This window comes from Tachysurus vachellii, chromosome 11, assembly GCF_030014155.1.
Source record: "Tachysurus vachellii isolate PV-2020 chromosome 11, HZAU_Pvac_v1, whole genome shotgun sequence".
NCBI classification, from domain to species: domain Eukaryota; kingdom Metazoa; phylum Chordata; class Actinopteri; order Siluriformes; family Bagridae; genus Tachysurus; species Tachysurus vachellii.
The window spans coordinates 10,929,110-10,951,473 of record NC_083470.1 but is presented as its reverse complement, the minus strand read 5'-3'; the positions used below and the strand labels follow the sequence as shown (position 1 = coordinate 10,951,473).

At 36.5% G+C, this 22,364-nt stretch overlaps 2 protein-coding genes across 2 annotated transcripts; both read right to left on the bottom strand.

Moving 5' to 3' along the window:
• Positions 1-2,503: 2,503 nt before the first annotated feature.
• fhad1 (forkhead-associated (FHA) phosphopeptide binding domain 1) lies at positions 2,504-18,369 on the bottom strand. Its single transcript, XM_060881432.1, has 28 exons — positions 18,271-18,369; positions 16,629-16,835; positions 16,309-16,483; positions 16,050-16,144; positions 14,922-15,149; positions 14,647-14,770; positions 14,126-14,256; positions 13,961-14,038; positions 13,772-13,876; positions 13,338-13,445; positions 13,182-13,250; positions 12,876-13,028; positions 12,174-12,369; positions 12,017-12,087; positions 11,799-11,896; positions 10,992-11,286; positions 10,753-10,864; positions 10,066-10,159; positions 9,437-9,543; positions 9,132-9,291; positions 8,910-8,985; positions 7,490-7,640; positions 7,259-7,371; positions 6,954-7,049; positions 6,004-6,230; positions 5,720-5,873; positions 4,096-4,155; positions 2,504-3,468 (listed from the first exon to the last, which is right to left on the bottom strand). Exons 1-28 carry the CDS (start codon positions 18,364-18,366, stop codon positions 3,310-3,312), a joined length of 3,738 nt encoding a protein of 1,245 aa, XP_060737415.1. The 5' UTR covers positions 18,367-18,369; the 3' UTR covers positions 2,504-3,309.
• A 913-nt stretch (positions 18,370-19,282) lies between these two features.
• On the bottom strand, positions 19,283-22,182 carry LOC132854109 (chymotrypsin-like elastase family member 2A). Its single transcript, XM_060882279.1, has 8 exons — positions 22,112-22,182; positions 21,453-21,541; positions 21,221-21,318; positions 20,931-21,053; positions 20,706-20,842; positions 20,456-20,601; positions 19,545-19,697; positions 19,283-19,350 (listed from the first exon to the last, which is right to left on the bottom strand). Exons 1-8 carry the CDS (start codon positions 22,146-22,148, stop codon positions 19,333-19,335), a joined length of 801 nt encoding a protein of 266 aa, XP_060738262.1. The 5' UTR covers positions 22,149-22,182; the 3' UTR covers positions 19,283-19,332.
• Between the last annotated feature and the right edge of the window lie 182 nt (positions 22,183-22,364).

Genomic DNA, 22,364 nt, shown 5'->3' with positions numbered 1-22,364 from the left:
TCATGACAGATTCATGTAAATTATTATTATAAGTACTTTGTGATTTGCATTTTGCAATTTACATGTATAAATCATCTCACAAACACACACCACACACAGACAGACACATGCACACACACACACACACACACACACCACACGCACACACACATTTTATATCAATGTATTATTACACATTAGATTAGGGCTGTGGAATCCATAGGTTTCTATGATCAGATTCATTCATAACTCTAAAAACGCTCTTCAAACAGGTGCAAGAGTGGGTTTTTACTATGAGTGTGTGTTTGTCTTTGTGCACGTTTCACATGGATGATTAAAAAGACTGAATGAGTCAGCTGAGGCAGTGGGCTGATTTGTGGGAATCTGAGTAGGGTTCTTGCGCTGACTGGCACACACACACAGACCCGTCCACAAGAGAGGAGGAGCCATATAGACACTGAAATCCCCAACTACCTGCATTCTCTCCATATAAGGAGAAAGACAGAAAGAAGCGTAGGATTTCTCCACACTAAGGAGGCGGTGTGTTTGTCACTCATCATCTCACTTCACCCTCCAATAAAAAGAAAGCTTTGTGACTATAAATAATGTTTCCTACTGAATAAAACCATTCTTTTCAACTTTTTGTTTTAGAAGCAGAAGTATGCCCAAAGTGCACATGTACTCAAAGCATGAATAATCATTAACAATTTTCAAATTCAAATCAAATCAAATTTTATTTGTCACATACACATACATACAGAGTATGACATGCAGTGAAATGCTTTTTACATCTGTCCGGTATTCAAGCATAGAAAGGAATAGAATTAAGGATAAAAATAAAACCAAAAGGAGGCAGATAAATAAAAAGTATAAACTATATAAAACATATGAAAATATATGTGAAAATATATGTATATACATAAATGCGTATGCGTATTTTCACTAATCGGCCAGGAATGAATCCATTTCTGAAAAATATGTATTTAGTTAACATACTGTAGATGGTGGAGATCATCATACAATCGTTGTTTATGATCAGTTTATCACTTTTTTACATAATTTATGTGTTTCATCTAAGATCTGCTAAAAGAAAGACATTACACCAAAACTACACTTTACTACTATAAAGCACTGACCAGGCCACTGACTTGTGATTTGTGGAGTGAATATAAATGTAACATAACCATCTGTTTCTCTTCCCCTACAAGACAAACCTGGGTCAATAAGGGGTGAAAATACGCTGACACCATAACATTCATCATGTCATGGGAAAGAAACACAGGAAATAACTAAAAGACTGAACACATTTGCTTTGCAACTCTATATATACAATCCTACATGTAACAGCTACCATGGTAGTGTTGTGTTGTATTATAATGGGACGCAAGCAACACATATTTATGGTACAGAAGTAATTCCTCTTTTTGAGTATGCTATACAACACTCATTCATCACAAGCAACAAACTACATGACAGAGATGATAAAGTCGCTGGACTTTGCACTTAAATATACAATAGGGTTAAAAGACAAAAAAAAAAAAAAAAAAAAAATTATCTTCTGTTCTTGGTCTGGAGAATTTAAGATAAAGCTGGAATTATTGAAGATGTAAAGTTGCCAGAGGTGGTAAAAGCACCCAAATAAATCACGCAAATAAATATATAACAGATTAAATAAAAGTTTCACTTCTACTGTCTAAAATCAACGCAGCTAGCATGACAATCTCTCTGATAGGTCTCATTCTTGACGTCACAAATATTAAAGATTACATTATAGAGATGATTATAGAGAAAGCTTTGGAAGCTTTCTAGCTTTGGAAAAAGTAATGAGAAGACTGTGGAAAAAGTCAAAGTCAAGTGTTGACAGAAAACGCCTTGTACTTTCTTACTTTGTTTTCCATTCAAATTACATGAATATTGAAGTTTTTTGTACACAATATGATTTGTCAAAAAAAGCTTTTAAAGATGATACAGAGCTTTAATAAAGTAAGATTCAGTCACAATATTTGGAAATCGTGCACCCTTGGCAAGGCCACTTCAGGATTCCAGAGCAGTGAGTCATTATGATAGTGTTGGCTTTTGTGATGATGTATCAGAAATACTGTGATTACATTCAGGGCCATCAGTACAGACAGAGAGTTTCTGACTGCAGTAAAAGTTAGACCTTAAACAACAGAAATATATCCTTAAATAGAGCAAAATACCATGTAATACATTTAATGAATATTTCCCATTTTTACATTTTCTTATATTAAAATCATCTTCAAGGCTTTACAAATGTCCCTAAATTTGTTGTAGTATGTCTAATCATGTACATGGCAAATTTTTACAATATATTGTCAGTCTATTAATCATAGAAACCATAATATATACTAACAGTCAAAGGTTTAAACATTCTTGCTCATTAAATGGATATTAGAACAATATATATTATAGATTATGGAATATTAGAACAATATATATTTTAACATGAAGCATTTGTGTACTTTATATTACCAAAGACACTAAAGAGGACTAACGACCTGAGGCTAACAAATAGCATTGCATAATTTTTACACTCCTCTCCATCTGCAAGTGTAACAGTCTTGTCACTTTGAGAGAAACAGTGCAGATATATTTACAGAGAAAGCCTCTAATGTAATGGCTGTTAAGTGTTCACACTAAACAGATCAGCCAAAGTAAAGAGATAGTTCACTTTAAGCCAAAGTTCACTTTACAATGCATTAAGATAATGACTTACAGTCTGAAGTTATATGATTGATGGACAACATAAACATGACGGTTTCTGATAGTGTAAAGGTTTCTGTGAGGCATTTATTTACCATTTATGAATGGAGTCAAATGTAAAGCTGTTCAATAAAGTTGCCAGACACAACAGTTTTCAGTAACATAGCAAGTTGGAGTTTGTTTATTTTAACTTCAGCAAAGAGAAAAAAGGCAGGCTGATGAGGAAACTATTAGTTATAGCTGTTATTCATTGTGATTACAGTATACACAGGAATTAAATTGTTTTGCAGATGTTTCACAATACTATAAACAGGACAAAAGTATGTAATTCTTTATTTAATACATTATTAATTCTTTGTTAATAAATAATAATTATTAATGTTGGCATGTTGCTTTTGGTATGAAAAGAAGAGTCTTGGAATGCAGTGTTATTGGAAAACTTCGTAATGGGCTGATCGCACTGCTCAGCCATCATATTTGTAATGTTTTTGGCTACTGTGATTACAGCCATTTGTTTTGGCAAGCACAATTTATTTCACAGAGATTCAAGTGCATGTCCTTTAGAAAATGTCATTAAATTTAAAGTCTGTGTCTGTGACTAAAGCCTCAGTGAGCCTCAGTGAGCTGTTGTTGCTGTGCCACACTAGCTATCTGTGCAGCCATTTTGCAGCTCTCCTCTTCTTTGGGTTCGTTCATCATGGCATCCTTCTCACCCTCTGCCTGACGCCGCCTCTCCTGCTTCCTTGACTTCTTCATGACTGCTACCTGTACAAATATCCCCATCCGTTCACAGTACACATATACATGTAAACATACGCTGTAAATGTCAAACACACACAAAGGTTTTCTTTTTAACAGCATGGTCAAGCATATAAAACATTATTGTGTGGGGAAATGTCAGTGAGTTTATACGCCTGAGAAAATGAGCCATAAAAATCACATTAGAGAAAAACAAATTAGTGGGTGCAGTTAGAAAAGCTATTAATTAAACGGCAGAGGTACACAATAAAACTGTAGTCAGCACAGCCTAAAGCACAGTGCATGGAGAGGAGGGTGTACAGTAGATTTTATTGTGTATTATAGTTCAAAAAAAGATGTGGTAAAGCAGCAAATACAATAGATCCACACAGCATAAATAGTAGGAACTAAAACAATCTTTGTCATTTTCTCAATACAGTTATTTTTTCAAAATAAAGGAAATACTGTGTATCATTTTTGAGCACAGATGTTGGGTGGATCGCAAGAACATTTGCCAGTGCAGATAATAAAAATGAATAATGTGAGAGAAAGTGGGAAAATGACTTAAGAAATCGATCTATAAAATCATGAGATCATTTAGGACACATGTATCTCTGTAGGAAATACAGAGAGACCCAGTTATTGCAAACGTACCTTGCCAAAATTATTGTCTGGTATACAGTTATGATGACCAATTCTTTTACTCCTCCCTTCCTGGAAAGGAAAAGTAATTATAATACATAATAAATACATTACAAAATGGTGGGGGGTGGACAGATTTTAAAAGAACACTTTGCCAAAAATGACATAATTTCATAAATCACCCACAACATGTTGGTTCAAGTTTTTAGTTTTGCAATTGAGCTGTAAGATTAATGAATATAACATGTGAGAGACATAATTGCCGCCAGTTTATCACTGTAGAAACCAAATTCTTAAATCATCATTCACCTTAAAGATATGCACAATATTGTATGACATTCACATAATCCTTTAAGTTTTAGACTTAATATCCATGTTGCATATTAGATGCATTATGTACATATAAATAGGAGACTTTGGTTTAAAAATCTATGACAAAATTTTGGTAAATAATAAACTTACTGGAAACTTTCTGACAAAACTACCTTTTTAGATCACCTTGTACCTCTATAGGTAGAAAACATAGCTCGTCTTTTTTCAATACACACTTTGTTCTAGTCAATTTCTTGCCCTTTATCTGTGTTGGTTTCAGACCTCAGTACAGTCTATAGTCAGTAATTGTACTGTATAACTAAAAAAATTGTATGATAGTTGCACCTAATTAACTTCAACACTTCATTATTTTATTTTTTGATCATTTTATCTTTTCCAGACTACGTCTCTCATATACACACAATATTACTCAAAAAAATCCATATCACAAATGCATGCTGTAATTTCCTGGCTGTAAAATGATGTCAGTGTCAGCGTCATTTCTGTGCAACATTGCTATGTTAAGGCTTAGACAGCTTCACTGATGTTTTATCGGATGACATTGCTTTTCTTTTTCATCTGAACGAATCCCATTTGTTATCTCTGACTTTTATCTCTCTCCCTAGTTTCACTTTCCAAAAAAAAACTAGAGTGAACAGTAGTGATACTCTTATAAGGTAGTGTGAGGTTAGTGTGACAGTGAGTTGAATCATTAGATGCTGATTAAAGGGTATTTATTTCTTTCGTGATTTTAAGGACCACCATTCATGAGATTTTTAAAGCCATTTTTCCCTGGATTCACTAAAAACGCAGCTCTCGTGACCCTAGACACAGAGCACAGAGCCAGCACACACTTCCTGTTCCTCAAGGCCTTCTTCATCTCAGCAGGGCCTGTGAAATAAAGAACCTTAGCGGAACCTGGGAGTTTTGATCTTGTGACTGAATAATGCAGTGTGTGTCTAAAGAGCCGGTTCCATGCTCATGGCTCTTTGCACATTAATACAACCCTTTCACCACTGGCTAGTCTGTCTGCTGTCTGTCTGTCAGTTGTTACTAACTGTTTTTAATGTCTGACTCCCTTATTTGTTTTTATCTCTGTCTGGCTATACTGCCTGTCTTTCATTTTATTGTATGTCTCTCTTTTCTGTCCATCTATCTGTGTGTCTGTCTGTCAGTCTTTTCCTGCCTGCGTGACTGACTGTCTGTCTGTTGGTCTTTGTTTCTTCTCTCATTGTCTATAAGCTTGGATATACTGCAAGTAATTGAAGTTAATTCTACACTATCTTGTTCTGTGTGTGTGTGTGTATGTGTGTGTGTAAGCTACCGTGCTCTTCCTGTGGTTATTGCAGTGCTGCAGCTTGGTCTGTGTTTCCTCAAGGGTCTGGCGTAGTGTACTGCTCTCCAGTTTCAATGAAGCCAGCTCTGAACGCGCATTATCCAGCTCAGTCTGCAGCTGCTGCCCAAAGGCTTGGTTGTCCCTAGAGAAGAGAGAAGGAAAGAGGCTGAATAAGCATACGTTTATTAATACGCTCCTTCAGAGATGTTTATTTTGTGTCTTTGTGTGTATTTACATCTAATCTAACTATAAATCTAATCTTTTTTGAGCACCTGAGTGTTTGTATTTCCCTTTGCCTCTCTTGCAGTAGCAGGTCTTTGTTTTGGCTCTGGCTGTTCTGCAAGGCAATTTGGCTCCGTATCAGCTCCAGGTCATCCTGTCTGAGTGAGGCCATGTGCTCTCTCTTCTCTGGCGGCAGGTGTTTCAGAGGGACACATCCTGAAAGCTGTACCTCACTCAGCTCAAGAGCTTCACACAATGCACGTGCCAGATCCACATACTCAATAGCAGCATACAACAAAAAAAGGTAGCTTTAAGGGTTAAATAGATAGTGTGAAGTATATGTATATTTAGCAAATTTTGGATCAGACATGTATTAGGATAATGATTATTGGCCTCTTCCCAATATTACACTAAAAAAAACTTGTTTAGACCTGAACAATTGGACAGCTATGGAGGATTTATGTCAACATTTTCTGTGCTGAATTTAAACAATATTAGCATGCTCTGCCAAAAATATAAAAATAACTGAGAACTGGCTGTGATGTTAAACAAGAAGTGGCTGTGATGACAATGTGACACTCACAGCTCTTTATGACACTCCTTTTTATTCTAACCATACAGAGGAAATCACCAAAGCTGCACATTTGTTTAGCCTAACCCATAAAGCACTGAAACCAGAGTGGGGTGAAAAAAATAACTTGAAAACTGATGAGAAAATTGTGCAAATTGTGCAAATTATACAAATTGTGGAAATGCAACTAGGTCATAAACAGATAGACAAGATTATAGAAACGGTCACTATGTTATTAGTGACCTTTTCTCATAACAGGCATACAGGCAGACATGTGCACTCTCTCTGTCTCCCTCTCTTTCATTCTCTCTATCTATCTCTATTTATTCATCTATTTCTCATACACACACACACACACACACACACACACACACACACACACACACACACACACACACACACACACACACACACACAGAGTGCACTCACTGTCCTCTCACTTAGCTCCAAAGCATCAGACAAGTCGAGTCTTGCTGTGCGTTCCAGTGCTGCTTCACTCAGAGCCTCAGGAAAGGCAAAGCCACTCTGCATGAAGCAAACCAACATTTATAAATCTCCTACACACACACACGCGCGCGCGCACACACACACACACACACACACACACACACACACACACACACACACACACACTCAACATGCATACATATACAAATATAAGATTTGTCTTTGCACATCTAATGGCTCAAACCAATGGAGGCTTTGTTATTATTAATTAAAATTTTCAGTCATACCACAGATTTATAGGAGTCTATTTGTGCTGCAGATCTCTTAAACCTTTGAGCTTTCATCTGAACCAGCTTCTTTTGGTCTTGTCTCATTGGCTCCCTCTGCTGGGCCAATACCTCTATAAACACACATTACAGCAGACTTTAGCACAGTAACTTCATTCGAATGTACTCTTTAAGTATGTGTAGCTAGTTAGACTGCATACAAGGTCCACAACACGGTCAAGTGTAACTTACTGCAGGGCCATTTCTCCTCAACCGCACTGATCCTCTCTTTCATTGCGTTGAGGGTTTCTTTGCCCTGACGCATAATTTCTTCTTGACGACAACTTTTGCACTTGGACACCTGATTAGACAATTGGCTTGGACTAACCATTATGCCCACATCCTGAAACGCAAAGAAAGTAGAAAGTGTTATACCTGTGGGCTGTTTTCTTGTAGTACGATTTGGTGACTTGAATCATTTTGAATCATTAGTCTGACTACTAATAATGCTAAGAATATTCTTCAAGAAAACTGCTAGGAGCGAGAACCATTAACATCACTCACTGATCTAATTAATACAATCTTGTATAATGAAGGTAGGTGAAGTAAAATGAGATTAAGTAACTATGCTACTTAATGATAATAAGAAGTATCACTTACAGAAGAAATATAGAATCAATCAAGATACTAGGTCTATACATATAGAAATATACTGGCAATATTCTCATCTAGATATCATCATATTAGGTTTTTGTTTATGAATTTTAACAGCCACTTGCTTTTATATCACAAAATATATGATGTTTCAGGCTTAAATGCAGGTACTTGCTGAAAAGCCTATCTTAAGTTATGTTTACACGTACAGCTACTCACTGCGACAAAGCAACTTAAACCATTGTTTAGAAGGAAAGCTGGTGACTTGACATAACAGTGACAGTGACTGTTGGCAACTAGATATGTGTGTGTCTGTAAAAGTGACAAAGCTGACAAACATTTAACTTTGCAAATATTGAGCAACATGATGTAGTGAATACAAATAGGAGTGAAGACAGTAGAGGTCACGTGATCTGTGGCTATGAGCGCACAATGCATATCATTTATCTCGTATGATTTGATACATATATACAATGATGAAACACTCACCCTCCAGAATGATTTATTTTAGCACAAAGAAAACTCACTTCTTAAAATCTTTAAAATGCTAGTTGTGCCACCCAGTAATAAACACTACAGGCGGCTTCATAGTAGAGCAACTTGGAATGAGCAGCGATAAAATCTGCATGTGTGAATGTAGCTTTAGTCTAGCTTTAGGCAAGCTTATAGGCATGAACTACAACCAAATCAACAAAAATCTACAAAAAATATCTACAGTAATATGGTGTATATATAATACCAGTAATATGGTAATATGGACTGCCCTAAAACCTCTTTAAATATATAAGTAAGCATGAAGCAAACAATTTATCCAATCTATGTCCATGATTATCAGACACATACTACAAATGTGGAAAAACACTGAAGTGATGTATGTGTATAATGTAAGGGTTACACCATGGTAACTATCTGATAAGGGTCAAATTTAGATCAAACTCACTTCCAAGATCAAAACTAAATGTATCCCTAGCAGTAAATTGTGGAATAATTTATTCTGCATGTACACTGGATGTCTCACCTTAGTGTGTGAGATTGTTAGAGGAAGAAGGTCTGCATGCTCTTCCCTCTCTCTCCTCATATCTGCCTCTGTTTCTCTAATAGCAGGAATGAAACGAAAAGTTAATTAGTTCCATACGTTATTTACATTTACAGCATTTGGCAGTATTTACAGTATTTACAGTATTTATTTTAAATACGTTATTGTGTGTGCCAGTGTGTGAAGATTTTTTCTACATCATACATTAATTTCTCTCTCAGTGTCTTCAGCTCCTGTTCTTTCTGGTCAAGCAGCTTAGCGGTTACTGTTAACTTCTGTGTGAGCATGCTCAGTTGCATTCTCTGGTCCACTACTAAAGCTTTGTGTGTCTCCAGCTCCATTTTCTGCTCTTCACTCAGTTCTCCTATATCAAATAATCACAATATGCATTAATAAATTAATAAAGGCAGCAGCTCTGTTAACAACCATTTGCTGTCAATTTCATATATAAAATCATACACTTTTTATTTAAGTGCCACTGTATTCATTTATATCTTTATCTATCATACCTTTGAGGTCAGAGAGCCGAGCATGGGCATGGGACAGGTCACGACTAAGAGAAGTAATGACCTCACCCTGTCTGACCACTTCCTGTTGGGACACTCCAAGTGATGCCCTGAAAGAGAAATACATGCAGAGAGTTAGCTGAAAAAATGATGACTAATTTATAATTTCAGCAGGCAGCGTTACCACGTCTCAGCTCCAAATTCAAACCTGTATTGAACCAGAGCTTAGTTTACTGTCTGTGCCTGTTTTTCTTTTGCCCGTGTCTGTTTCCTATGATTCAATCCTACATCTCAATGCATGTGCAAAATTGCCCATAGGTGTGAATGTGAGTGTTTATGGTCCTTTCCAATGAACTAGAGCCCCACACCAGGTATATTCATGCATTAATGCTGGTTAATTCCTGAGATCAGCTCTAGATTCAAAATAACCCTTCCCTGATTGTTAGTTTAAATTTCTTGAGTGAAAACATGATAAAAAAAAATAATTTCAGCTCATCTCAATTAAAGTAGCTAATTTTTTTTTAGCTTCAGCATGATTTCTTTGGCACTAGTTTTAAAAATATAATACCATCACCAAGAAGAAAAATGTAAATTTTTGTAATGAAATACAGTAATTCTATTGTATATTTTACCTTAAGGATTTCACCGTCTGCTTCAGTTGCTGCTGTTCTTCTGTTTGCTCTAATGAAACATTGGGTTTGACATCCTCTATCTTGTTAAGTGCTTCTATGGGAAATATGAATAGAGACAAATTTTATTATACACATGAAAACTAAACCCTGCGGTTAATAGGACAATTAGGAACAGAATGTTTAGGCCAGATGAGCCTACAATCCTGCACAGGGTAAACAATACAATGGGGCAAACTTATCAAAAGTCCTTTATAAATCTGTGGCATATTGGGTGTCTGGTTGTTAGACAGAGTTTGTACACTTTTCTTACTACAAGCATAAGGATTTTAAAGGTTACAGTATGATTCTGGTTCTTCATACATCTTCAGACTCCAGAAAGTTCACAGCATCTTGTCTTTAAATCTTATTACGTGAACTCCAGCTGTGGTCTACTGACTGTTTTGTCTGACACAATCAGAGATACATGTTTGTAGACAGGCTACAGGAAAAGTTTTGGCCGGTCATTTGCAACATCAGTGAAATATATGGTACTCCTAGCATTCACTAATTCACAAAACATTTCAAATGACATTTTTTCACATAGTCCCTCCATTTTCACAGGCTCAAAAGTTTCATAATTTTTATGCAGTGAAGCAGTTATATGCAGATCTTGGTCTCTCTCCAAAGTTTATCTTGGGCAATTCTCACCTGTAAGCTGCTGTGTTAACGTATCTCTCTCTTCCTCCATCTCTCTTGCTTTCAGTAGTGCTAAGCTCATTTGCTTCTCCAAGGCAACGATGGTGTGAGCATGCTGCCGCACCTTCATTTCAATTCAGTAAGTTAGTATTAATTATTTTCCAGACATGCATATACTGTAGTATATCACTAACATATGCAAAAACACATGCATATGTTATGTCAAAGAGGATGAAAGTGGAACAAAGTACCTGCTCCCTGTACTCCTCAATCTCCACAATGGTTCTTTCTCTTTCATGCTCTGTTCCTCTCTGCAAGGCCTCCTCTACTCTTCTTTTCCATTCATCCTCTCTTTTCTTCTCCTCCTTCATTTTTATTCCCCACTGCTCTTCCTGCAGCTCTACTTCTCTAACTTTTTCCCTCAGTTCAGTTTCTCTTCTCTCTGCTTCCTCTAATTTTTGGAGCCATTTCGCCTCCTGAGTCTCCAACTCCAAACGTAAAACAGCCTGAAGGTTAAACGTTCTACAGATGTTAGATGACCTAGAGCTAGAGGATGTGCAGTATAACATAAAATGTTAATGGGTCACAATGAGGTTACCGTAATTAACATTATTTATTACATTACTTAACATAAATAAACATAAACTTCAGAATTAATAAATGTAATATTAACAAAATAGCAGGGTTAACATGTATTAATTGAGTTCATTGTTAAATGTACACCTTTACTGAATATTATGTAATGCATGACTAAACAGAAGTCAAGCACAAACATGTTCATTATGGTGTTGGATCATGTTTTGCATTTTGGGATTAATTTTACTAATTGATGGTATAAACGTTTGTTTTTGCAGGTGATTTTTTTAGTTTTTTTAAATTAAACAATGGTTTGTTAATGCTAATGTTCATTGTTTATTTATGTCAAACTACAGTAACGTGTTAAAAAAATGTCAGTTAAGGGAATATTAATACATTAGTTGAACTGGAATAAACCTATCAGTGTTCCTGACTGCTGCTACCAAATTATCCATGATGTGATGCCACTATGTGTCAGTAGCTTCACCTGAAGTTTCTGATGCACCTGTTCCTTTGTCTCCTGTTTGATTTGCGTGTCATCAGCTGGATCCTCCCTCTCTTCAAGCTGCTTCTTCTCTGCCTATCATGCATGTTACATGCATGTTAGTTATGTTCTTATGTGTGCTGATATGTTATTGTCTGTTGCTTAAAGACTTTTTTTTTTTAAACTTTAATCCACTCTAAATGTATAAATTCAGACCTGTAGCCTCTTGAGTTTTGACTGGATCTCTTGGTGCTGCTGGCACAAGGTTTTTACAGCACCTGAGACTCCTACAGCAGCAAGTGAACATATACACTGTTTGACATATAGATATACATTGTGATTTCTAATTGTATTATTCTGTATGATCAATTACCTCCAGTCTTCTCTGATACTTCAACACCCATTGCCAGCAGTCTGTCTGCTATGTCCTGTAGCAGTGTGTTATGACCGGTCAGTATAGAGAGCGTGTGAGTCTGAACCCAGCTGACTGCTGGACACACATTCTCATCCCGGAGAGCAGATATCTGGCTCTGCATGGAATCCACCAAATACACCTTTTGTACATTACTCTATGGACATTAGAAACAATTACATATGATTATAGCACAATTTATACTTCAATCTAGTTGATTAAGAAATAATTTAGTACAATATTTTACTAATATTATTATATTCAATTTAAAAAAATATTTATTTAATTAAGGAGCCATAGAGATGACAAGGTTGAGTCAATCAATGTATTTGATGAGTCGTGTGTGTGTGCACGCATGCGTGTGTGTGTGTGTGTGTGTGAGTGTGTGTGTATTGCTGTTCACTGTATAATGTACACTGCTTTACTTAATAGCCATACTGTAGTTGGGATTTTGCTCTAATGTTTATAGATAAAACAAATTATTCCAATGGCTCTTATTCAGCAGTGTTGTGTAGAAGCAATAGCAGATTAGAATGTGTAAGTGATGTAGCAGCTTCTGAAGAAACAAGCTCAAAGAATAATAAAAATTAAAAAATATGAATATGTAGTGTGGAGTCACTATTGGTAGCTATTGCGTCTTTCTAATAGTGTATTGAACATTACCTGAATTTTAGTAAGTTTGACCTTGAGTTTCTCAGCATCTTCTTCCATCACCCTTTGGTTCTCATTATGATCGTGCAGTTGTTGCTGTAATTCCTGCACCTTAGAGTTAATCTCTTCCTTCTGTTTCCTTAAAGTTGATAAATGGTCCAATATCTACACAAAGAAGATCAGATTAATTCACTATAATCTGAGCAGAATGTGGGTAACACATGAAACTGGGTAACACATGAAATTATGCAATGCTGAATGAAATGATTCTTGGATAAAGAAATAAAGAGAATGATGAATGTAATTTTTTTACATTACCTCTTGTTCTGATAATGTTTCTGAAGTGACAAGTATACGTTTCATGATTTGACTGCAGATGTTCTCAAGCTGAAATGTGATTATTATTTATTAATTATTTATTTAATTTAGATTTATTGATTACAAAGCTTTTCATTAAATGATTTTGTCCTTCACCCTTGTCTGTGTGTGTCTTAGTTCTGATTGTGATTTCTGTTCTCTCTGGAGTGTTTGCTGCTGCAGCAGCTTCAGTTTGCTCATTTCAGACTGCAGAGAGCTTTGCTCCTACACCACAAAAACAAACAAAGGAATAAGACTATATGAAGAGGATAACTATAGATATAGTAACAATGCTCTATTATTATGAATATCATCCATCTACTCATTTTTATTGACACTGTTTTCCTGCTCAAGATACTGGTGTATCCACAGCCTATGAACATTGAGGAATGAGGTGGCATTACACCAGGCCACCAGGCCACACACACACACACACACACACACACACACACACATAAAGGAAGATAACCCAAACAGACACAGGTGGAACATGTGAAAACTCCACATAAGAAGAGTAACACAAGCTCAGGGTCAAATCCTCTTGGTCTGACCTGGGTCTTCTGGTCCAGTTTGTGTTTAAGTAAGTCTCGTTCTGTGTTTTGCTGCTTCATCTCTCTCTGTTTCTCTCTCAGAGTCATCTCCATCTGCTCCACGGTCTGCATAAAAATAAAGATCAATTACTTTTAAAACAAAAGTGTATGATTATAATATGAATAACACATAAGATCAAAAATGTTTACCTTTTTGAAAGATTCTACCTCCTTTTCCCTGGCAAGAAACTTCTCTTGATGATTCTCAATCTCTTTCAGCTTTGACAGCTACAGTATGAGTAAAGGAGGCACATTTTAACACAATTTTTAAAAAACAAAGTCAATGCCAGAAGCAAGGAGAGAACAATGTTGCACCTTATTAGCCATGTTACTAAGCTGAGCATCCTTGTATCTTGCATCTTTTCTGAGACTGTCAACTTCAGCAGCCAGTTTTAATGCCTGTTTCTCCCGAGCCAACAAATCCTTTTGTACGCTGCTGATCATTGCTGGAAAAGTGACATAGCACTTGATTCCTTTACTTGAACTTGAGTCTGAATTATATTTTAATTACATTTATTAATTCAAATTACTTGTACCATGACTTGTTTGTACTTAAAGTGACCTGAGATTATTGACAGAGATTTTGTGGGTAAATCTTTAAGAATAATCAATTTTCTTATAATTTTTGGACTTCACTTACAGTGAGACAGACTCAAGTTGGCAAAAAATATCAGCAAATTGACTTATGATTAAAGTAGCACCAGTCTAACAATGGGTATTACAACAAATGTTCTAAAATTGTTCTAAAAATGACTGCAAAGTTGTCTGATTGATGGTTATCCCTTTTTCAGGTCATATATTCGGTCAAAGTAACAGGATATGCTTATTACACGTACCTGCTGACTTGCTGTTTTCACTCTTTAGTTTATCCATCTGTTTTTTGAGATTGCTGATCCTCTGATCTCTCTCTGCTACAGCCTGAGAACTTAGCTCACCAGTTTTTGCCTGCATCTCCAGCATCTACTCAGAGCGCAGAGGTTACAGATTTAGCGGAAGCAATGTTTTTGATAGGTGTTGGTCTATATGTTTACTAAAACAAGGAGGGAAAGACAGAGTAAAGCAACAAAAAAAAGAATTATGCAGAAAGCAGCATGAATTCCCAAAGCTCAACCTGCTCTTTTAGTTGTTGGATCTCTTCTTTTTTTTCCTGGATGTCTCTGGTGAGTTTACACAGCTTGTGTCTGATGTCTGGGTCATTCTGGTTGCTCTGAGAGACCTGCGATCGGAGCGCTGACACCTCTTCCCTCAGAGCCAATATCATGCACTCCTTCCTTTGAGCTTCACTCTGTGATGCAAGCACACAACTCTGTTCCTCCCTACATCTCATCCAGCTTTCTTCCTATAAAAAACAAGGGATTTATAGAAAATCAGATGTATCTTCAGAACCCTATTGAGCAAGCCAGATGTGAAAATGGCAAAGAAAATCTCTTGAGACAACATGAAGAAGAAACCATAGAGAAACCATACTCTGGGGGAAATCTTCTATATAACTTATTTAAATAAATAATTTCAGTATGTAGTTGTAGCAGAAAATTAGGAGCTGTGGGAAAAGTATAGGACAGAAGTTCTTAGAAGTTTTACTGTAAGTCTTCAGGATTCACTTGGGAACCGAAGAATTAAGGGGGAAGCTTTGGTATAGAATTTAGAGAGTCCATGTGGGTCAATCAATAACAGCAGAAAGTAAGTCTCTGAAATATTAGAAGTCTAAGAGCAAGTGTTGGGCAAGACTGTTATTGTTAAAATACAATGGTTGTTGTTTTGCTATGGTGTGATGCTTCTTGTGCCACACCTGAGGCTTTATCTGATCTTTTTATTCTCTCTCTCTCTCTCTCTCTCTCTCTCTCTCTCTGCATGTAATTCATAAATGCAACAATTTAAGTTTTGTATGTTTAATTCACCTCTGCTAAGAAATTAAGTCTCTCTGTTATGTTCTGCATGAGTGTGATCGCTTCTGACTCTATTCAAACACCATTTCATCCAAAAATCCTCTTTTCTAGTGCAAACTTATGTTAATCCAAAGCCCTAATGCAAACATTATCTGGTTTCATAATTCAACAACTTCCCTTACACTTTTATTATACATTGTTTGTCCAAAAAGGTTTGTGGACACCTGCTCAACTCCACTAAACACATTAGGGATGAACTAGAACTAGAGACTGCACTCCAGACCTCCTCACCCAAAATCACTCAACAGTCAGTAGACATAGATTAGGCTGAAAAACCCTGGAGTCATGCCCACCTCGCCCTGTAAGTGGTCCTGCATTCTCTGAGAGCTCTGGGACATGCTTACATTTCTAAAAATCAGTCCTCTTCCTTTGCTGCTGGCCAAGCTTCCTACAGCAATAAAGAGAATATTAATCATACTACGATTTAATACTGGCATAATAATATTCCTTAATAACCCTTTATTTACCATCCCAGATAAGTGATGGGTTTTACACAGTTCTCACTGTTGCCAAATTGTATTAATAAAAGGAAAATCAGAACATAACCTCTACCTGGTCTATGATAGGAGCCACTGTACTCTGGGAAATGTTTACCCAAACTGCTGCGTTTAGCTCCTGCACTTGCAGGACGAGGCCTGCGAGGAGGATGAGGAGTAACAGAAGAGGACAGTGCATGACTCCTTACTCCAACTGGAGAAGCCACAGACTGGATTGGCATAACAGGGAGCTGAGTGAATATGAAAAGGAAATGAAACATCATAATGACCAAATGTGAAATGGAACAGTTTTAACTAGAAATATTCAGAAAATAAATCTAATTGGGAACATTTCTACACAAAACATTCTCCAATGTGCATTTTAATATGTCTTACTGGGTTTGGAGGATCCACGAAGAGCTTGTAAGTTGAGCCTCCATAACCAAAGTGAATCTCATCCCCTGGTGTAAGACGCACTGCTGCATTGTGTATGCAACAGTCATTGACATAAGTTCCATGGGCAGAGTTCAGGTCATTAAGAACATAGCAGTGCTCCATCTCATTCCATTCAATAATCGCATGGTGCTCATCAACACCACCATTCTATAAAAGAAAAAGTATAGGACAAAGTCAGAGATCCCAACTATCTCCTTATGAACCAATTAAATTCCCACTTCAGTTATAAAATTTTGAGTTGACATATTTTTAGCCATAACAATGTCATAACAGTACAATATTTACTCACTCTCACTCATTTTCTACCGCTTATCCGAACTACCTCGAGTCACGGGGAGCCTGTGCCTATCTCAGGCGTCATCGGGCATCAAGACAGGATACACCCTGGACAGAGTGCCAACCCATCGCAGGGCACAGACACACTCTCATTCACTCACGCAATCACACACTACGGACTACAATTTTCCAGAGATGCCAATCAACCTACCATGCATGTCTTTGGACCGGGGAGGAAACCGGAGTACCCGGAGATAACCCCCGAGGCACAGGGAGAACATGCAAACTCCACACACACAAGGCAGAGGCGGGAATCGAACCCCCAACCCTGGAGGTGTGAGGCAAAGGTGCTAACCACTAAGCCACCGTGCCCCCGAGTACAATATTTATACCAATTTAATACTACTTGGAAAACCAACTCCATAGTTACTTGCACCATTCTTAAAATTTAACAAAATCAAATACAGATGAGCAGCATCTGCAAGTAGTGATAAGTAAGATGTTGTTTTAGCACAACGTTTTTAATGAAATTTGAATAATTTTCTTAACTATTTTCAAAATGATCAGCACCCACTGGAGAAAACAAAAGCACTAAGGTTCTTTCTATAATGTCTAACTCTGTTGGAGTCACTAGTAAATTTTTATGATTTTCATGATCCACTCGTCTGTGCACAACTCACCAGGTTTTGAGTTTTCACAACAATTAATTGATTTAAAGTGTTTAGGCTGCCCTGCGATGGGTTGGCACTCTGTCCAGGGTGTATCCTGCCTTGATGCCCAACGGCGCCTGAGATAGGCACAGGATCCCCGTGACCCGAGGTAGTTGAGCGGTAGAAGATGAGTGAGTGAGTGAGTGTTTAGGCTCAATATTTTGAGCACAGATGCGTCTACAGACAAACCTCAGGCAACCAGGTCTGGGGCTTAAATATCTTGCTCTTTATGAGAATTCCTAATAATTGCATTTCTGTTCATTTCTTTCAATTCATTTTCAATACATTCATTTCTTTACAATAAGTTCGTTTGCATTCATTTAAAATAATATATAGTTGACTTTTGCCACATTTTTAAAGCCAAGGTGATTTCTATTGCAGCCACGCGGCTCCAAGGACCTCCGAGTTAAGTCCTTAAAATTAAATCTCATCTGACAGTAATAGAATTGACATGCCTTTTGTTTGTGTGTGTTTGTTTGTTTGTTTTTAAGAGATCAGAAGTACAGTAAATTATATTGGGTTGAGTTATATAGCATCAAGAAACAAAACAACTGTCTGTTGAAATATCAGCCAAAAAAAAGTTTTATTTATGTTACCTGGAGGCATAGATCTGAATCCCTGTGTTTTCCCACCGTAGTGCTCTTGGGTTGGAGTTTAAATATCCAGTTTAAGGCTTTAAGGTAACCCTTCATTTTAAGCTTAAAACCAGAGAATACACATACAAAACCTCAGCAGTCATATTATTTTATATTTCGCATGCAAATATTTTCTCTTGATACGTGTCATTTATCTGAATGAAATTCTCTCGATTTAAAGTAACAATGTTTACATAACTCGACAGTCTAAATCCTCAGGGAACCGAAGTGAAGTCACGAGCTGAAGTGTATACCGGCGTCATGGCAACACTGTTAGGGGAAACCACGCGTCCAGATCGCACGCGCTAGCACTACAGAGCGTGCTTATAGTAGCGTCCCACTGGGGAGAGTAGCCCACTACTCTGGGATACTATTTAGTAGGCCAAAGTGATATTTAAGACATAACCTAACAGAACACAGTGTTACATACGCATTTCAGCAACTATTTCCGCATGTGTATCTTTTATTTGGACCTAATAATGCAGTCCAACTAAAAATGATTTAAAATAAAAAATAACACAAATGCACACATACAGTACATATAAAATATGCATCCATACGTGTAATGTTTGTATAAATTTAATCAGACTTTTTTTGTTTGCATTTAAATGTATTGTTGTTGTTGTTGTTGTTGTTGTTGTCGATTCATTAATTAATGTGTTTACTTAATTTTAAATATTTGATGCATTAAAAACATTATTATTTCACATCCTATATATATATATATATATATATATATATATATATATATATATATATATATATATATATATATATATATATATATATATATATATATATATAGGATATATACATCCTATATCCTATGATATATTTTAATAATCATACACACACGCAGACTCACTAACCCTTTAAAGGATGTACATACTGTGTTCATTGATTTTTGATATGTACATATTGTCATTAGAAAATTGTGGGAAAACCAAAGAAAGAAGATGAACAATGCAAAGAATCTCTTTTACTGATTAGTTATTTTTATTTGTTCATGGAGCACACTTCAGTTTAATATGTGGTCATTACCTAGAAAGGAAAAAGAATCAATTACTGTTTGAACTTAAGGACTGAGATACTGTAAGCATCAGATGCTCTCTACAGAAACTACACAGGGTTGCTAAAACACAATAACACACATTTAACTGTGTATAACGTATTAGTAAGTGAATAGAAGACTTCTGTATAAAATGTATAAATGTGTAAAATGTTAGTACACCCACATTGTTAATCCAAGGGATGTAAGCAGAAACACGGGTGAAAACTGAAGGCTTCTTGTAGTAGTTGCAGCCCATACTGGAGCCAAAGCTTACAACACCATAAACCATCCAGGCACCATCAGATCTCTTACAGTTCAGAGGTCCACCAGAGTCACCCTGTACAACATGATTACAAGCATGTTTGTAGAAGTAGTTATGGAATAGCATATGTGTTAGCATGCATGTGTAGGTGTGCTTAGTGTATTGTGACTTTCTGAGATAATTATCACACTGTGTCACTTGTTGTTAGAGTTATACCTTGGCATAACACTCTTGAAAACTGCTTCTTTAAAGGTTGTGCAAAGTTAAGGGTTTAAGTGAACTATCTCAAAGGGTTCTAGTTTTGACCCATTTCTAATACATAAACACTATGTTGTAGGCTTCTGCATCTTTTAGTAGAACATGCTAAATGTTTTTTAATGTATGGCACAAGTTATTTGCCTTAAACTTTCTCTGTTATTTTAATAGCTATCTTATACTTGTTTCCATCAAGCAACTTGCTCATGCAGCACCATTTTTACTGTCACTTCACCTCTTTCAACACCTCCGGGATTAAATCTAAATTTGCTTTTATTTAAGAATCACATGCCAATAAATGCTAAAGGTTTAGAACTGACCTGCATATAGCTGATGAAGTGGAGAATAACATGTGAATCGATTACACTGTTACATTACAATTGCACAATTTAATCTTATCCAGATAGAAGTTATAGAACTTATAGAAGTGTTTAATGCATGTATTCTTTATATCTGTGATAGGTGACACATCAAGGCATGAATACAAGCGTGTGTGGTGCAGGTTCTTGTCCCTGTGCATATGAAATAAAAGATTAAATGACACATTGCAATAAGGGAACACAAAGAAGTACACTTACATTGCAGCTGGACAGCTTACCATCTCCTCCAGCACAGACCATTTTCTCAGTGACCAAACTGCCCCACCAGTCAGGCTTACTGCAGGTAGCATGGTCGACTATGGGGAGCAGAGCCTGCTGCAGTATATCTGCAAGGGGGCCTCCAGCTGGAATAATAGAGTGAATGAGAGATTTGGGTTTAACGTTGACTCCTGAAAGAACTAAGGATTATCCAATTTAAAAAAAAAAGTTGCTCAAGAGTTCAGCTCACTCCAAAGACGTCCCCAGCCAGTGACATAGCAGGGGGTGCCACCGGGCAGCACCAGTTCATTCTCAGGCAAACAGGCAGGCATGATGGATTCGGAAATCTGTACACGGCTCTTCAGCTTGATCAAGGCAATGTCATTCCTGAAAAAATAGTATACAAAATAAACAAAATAAAGATGCCTTAACATGAACAAACTGTAAAAGCTGATACTATATTTTAGACACTGACCTGATTCTCTGTGAGTCCCACTGCTCGTGAACAAAGATCCTCTCAACATCCATTGCAATGGAACCCTTCTCGTTGGCAGTGTTCAGGCTGTGTTTGCCAAGATACACTCTGTAGGTTCGACTGCTGCTGGACCACATGCATAGTTTAGTAGACCTGCTTTCATGCTTTCATACTGAATTCATTTATCGCCTCATCAATATGTTTATCAATTAAAAGCAGTCATTTTAAGACATTATTTCAACTCTGATAGTTCGTCACTGAATTAAAATTAAGTAAAAGAAATCTCTTACCCGATGCAGTGAGCTGCAGTAAGAACCCACTGGTCAGCAACCAGGGTTCCTCCACAGGTATGATAGAAACTGGAGCCACTTTTGTACTGGAGAGAGATCTGCAAAATAAAGAAGGAATTAGCAAGCAAGAAAAACTAGCTGACTAGCTAATCAAATAAGTACACAAGAAATGTGAGTACATTTGTAATCTATCAGTCCCAAAGCATACAATAAACTCTACAATGAACATTACCTGCCAGGGCCAGCTGTTGGCTCGAGCATCATCACCTCCAACCACCCTGTTCACAATGGGTGGGAAGGTGGGTAGCCCACATCCATAGGCTGTTTAAAACATCCACATGATTTAATGCACCATCACTGATGCATATACACTGATGTATATGCATAAAAATCTATTATATTTCATATAATTCTTTTTTTTTTTTAAAAAAAAGATTGATTATGGTTAATCAAATGATATGGATTTATTTCCTTTAACAACAGTAATGCTGACTACACAACAAAATACAGGTTTACATTAATGCATTCCTTTACTGCAGGGATGTAATTTTATTACTTCAAGATAGAAAAAGAGAGGTTGATGACAGAAAACTGATGATAGCAGGTATAATGTAACGTGTTTCATAAATGTTCCACAACATAGCTTTCTTGCTTGCTATTTCTTTTTCCTAAAATGTTTCTGATTGTAATGTCTGTGATTCTAATTCTTATACATTTTAAGTTCACTCCGATGGTGGAAAAATCTTTGACATGATTTATCCATAATTTGTATATGTACATCCCAGGATTACAAAACCATAGTTTTTTTTAAACAAGCTAAATAAAACCTCAATTCTTTGTAAATAATAAAAATTGATTATTTTATTAGATAGAAAATAATGCTTCTCTTACCACCAACAACGAACAAAGCCAATATCAAGAGCTTCATGGTGAACTTACTGTAGCTGATACAAGCATGCAATTTATATACCTAATTACACAGTCCTAAAACCTATAAATTCCATGTACATTGTCACTTCTGCCAATGAAGCCTGTTTAGTTTTGTAGATAAATGTCTGAAAATATTGCATTATCTTTATCTGTACACTTGTCCTGTGAAATACACAGCTGACATCAAGAAACATTATATGGCTTACAGTGTAAG